General features: G+C 56.1%; 1 protein-coding gene across 1 annotated transcript in view; it reads left to right on the top strand.

Annotated features, from left to right (window-relative positions):
- Window positions 1-491: 491 nt before the first annotated feature.
- Window positions 492-1412, top strand: part of c1ql1l2 (complement component 1, q subcomponent-like 1-like 2) — a 23863-nt gene continuing 22942 nt past the window's right edge. Inside the window, exon 1 of the mRNA XM_014023327.1 lies at window positions 492-1332. Within this exon, the coding sequence (XP_013878781.1) occupies window positions 715-1332 (618 nt within the window). The 5' untranslated portion in view covers window positions 492-714. The remainder of the gene's footprint in view (window positions 1333-1412) is intronic.

Raw genomic sequence — 1412 nt, 5'->3', positions numbered from 1 at the left:
CTGAAGGTGGTCCGGGTGTTGTGTTGTGCTCCTCTATGTTTCGGGCGACTGGTGGGGAGAAACTCAGGACGGCGCGAGTCCTTCATCTGTGAGCTGGAGAGAGAAAAGGGGGATGTAACCACACCAACCTCTCACTCGATGGGAGAGCAGAGGGGCGGTGGAGGGGGGTCTCGGCAGCTTCTGCTATATAAAAAGCCAAGACTGAGAACACGGCACCACAAACTCACCCCCCCCACACACACACATTCACACACACACACAGTGGCTGCTCTGTGTCTCTGACGCTCACCCACTCTCATTATTCTCTCTCTCTCCTTCCCACTGTCTTTCACTCCATTCCTCTGGGCTCTGCATCCTTCTTGCTTCTTCTCACAAGTCACATTGTGTTTGTAAGTACGCTCCGAATGTCTCCCCGTGTGTGCTTGGGCTTTCCTTAAGTCTTTTCTGTATGTTTGACTGACTGTCTGCCTACTTAAGTGTGACTGAGTGGAGCAGCGAGCTGCATTAAGTGTATGTGGGTCTTTGTCTCACCCTCACACACTCGCCGCTCCTCTTGCAACTCTTCCTGGGATCTGTGGGTCCCTTTCCTCGGTGACAGGCTCCCCACACCAAGCAGTCACCATTTCTGCCCCCGGGAGACCCACGCTGGCAGCGCAGCCCCTTCCCCGACTCAGCATCGGGAGGAAGACCCTGGTGGCGGCTGCCGTGGGGGTTATGCTGGTCCTGGTGCTGGTGGTGCTCATCCCTGTGCTCGTCAGCTCCGTGGGTTCCGACGCGGGCCACTACGAGATGCTGGGCACCTGTCGGATGGTGTGCGACCCCTACCTGAACAAGGGGACCCCGGCCAGCAGCACGAGCTCCACCGGTCTTCAGGCTGAAGCGGAGGCATTGACTGACCACAGCAACGTGCTTCCACCTTCCACCTTGCTGCAGGGCCCGCAGGGGAAGCCCGGCAGGCCCGGGAAGCCCGGACCACCTGGACCACCCGGGCCACCCGGAGAGCCAGGACCACCGGGGCCAGCTGGGCCTCCAGGTGACAAAGGGGATCATGGGAGGACTGGGATTTTGGGTCTTGGGGGCAATGGAGCTATCAGCACCGCCACCTACAGCACAGTGCCTCGGGTGGCCTTCTACGCCGGGCTTAAAAACCCCCACGAAGGCTACGAGATCCTAAAGTTTGACGACGTGGTCACCAACCTGGGCAACAACTATGATGGCATTTCGGGCAAGTTCATCTGCAGCATCCCAGGTACATACTTTTTCATTTACCACGTGCTGATGAGAGGAGGGGACGGAACCAGCATGTGGGCAGACCTCTGTAAGAATGGTCAGGTGAGTCCTTTTAAAACTCTTTGGAACTTTCCTTTTTTTATTCCTTTCTATTATTATTTATTTATTTATTTATTTATTTA

Source organism: Austrofundulus limnaeus, unplaced genomic scaffold (assembly GCF_001266775.1).
Source record: "Austrofundulus limnaeus strain Quisiro unplaced genomic scaffold, Austrofundulus_limnaeus-1.0 Scaffold4, whole genome shotgun sequence".
In the NCBI taxonomy this organism is placed as follows: domain Eukaryota; kingdom Metazoa; phylum Chordata; class Actinopteri; order Cyprinodontiformes; family Rivulidae; genus Austrofundulus; species Austrofundulus limnaeus.
The sequence above is the reverse complement of the archived record's forward strand: the minus strand, read 5'-3'. Positions and strand labels throughout refer to the sequence as shown.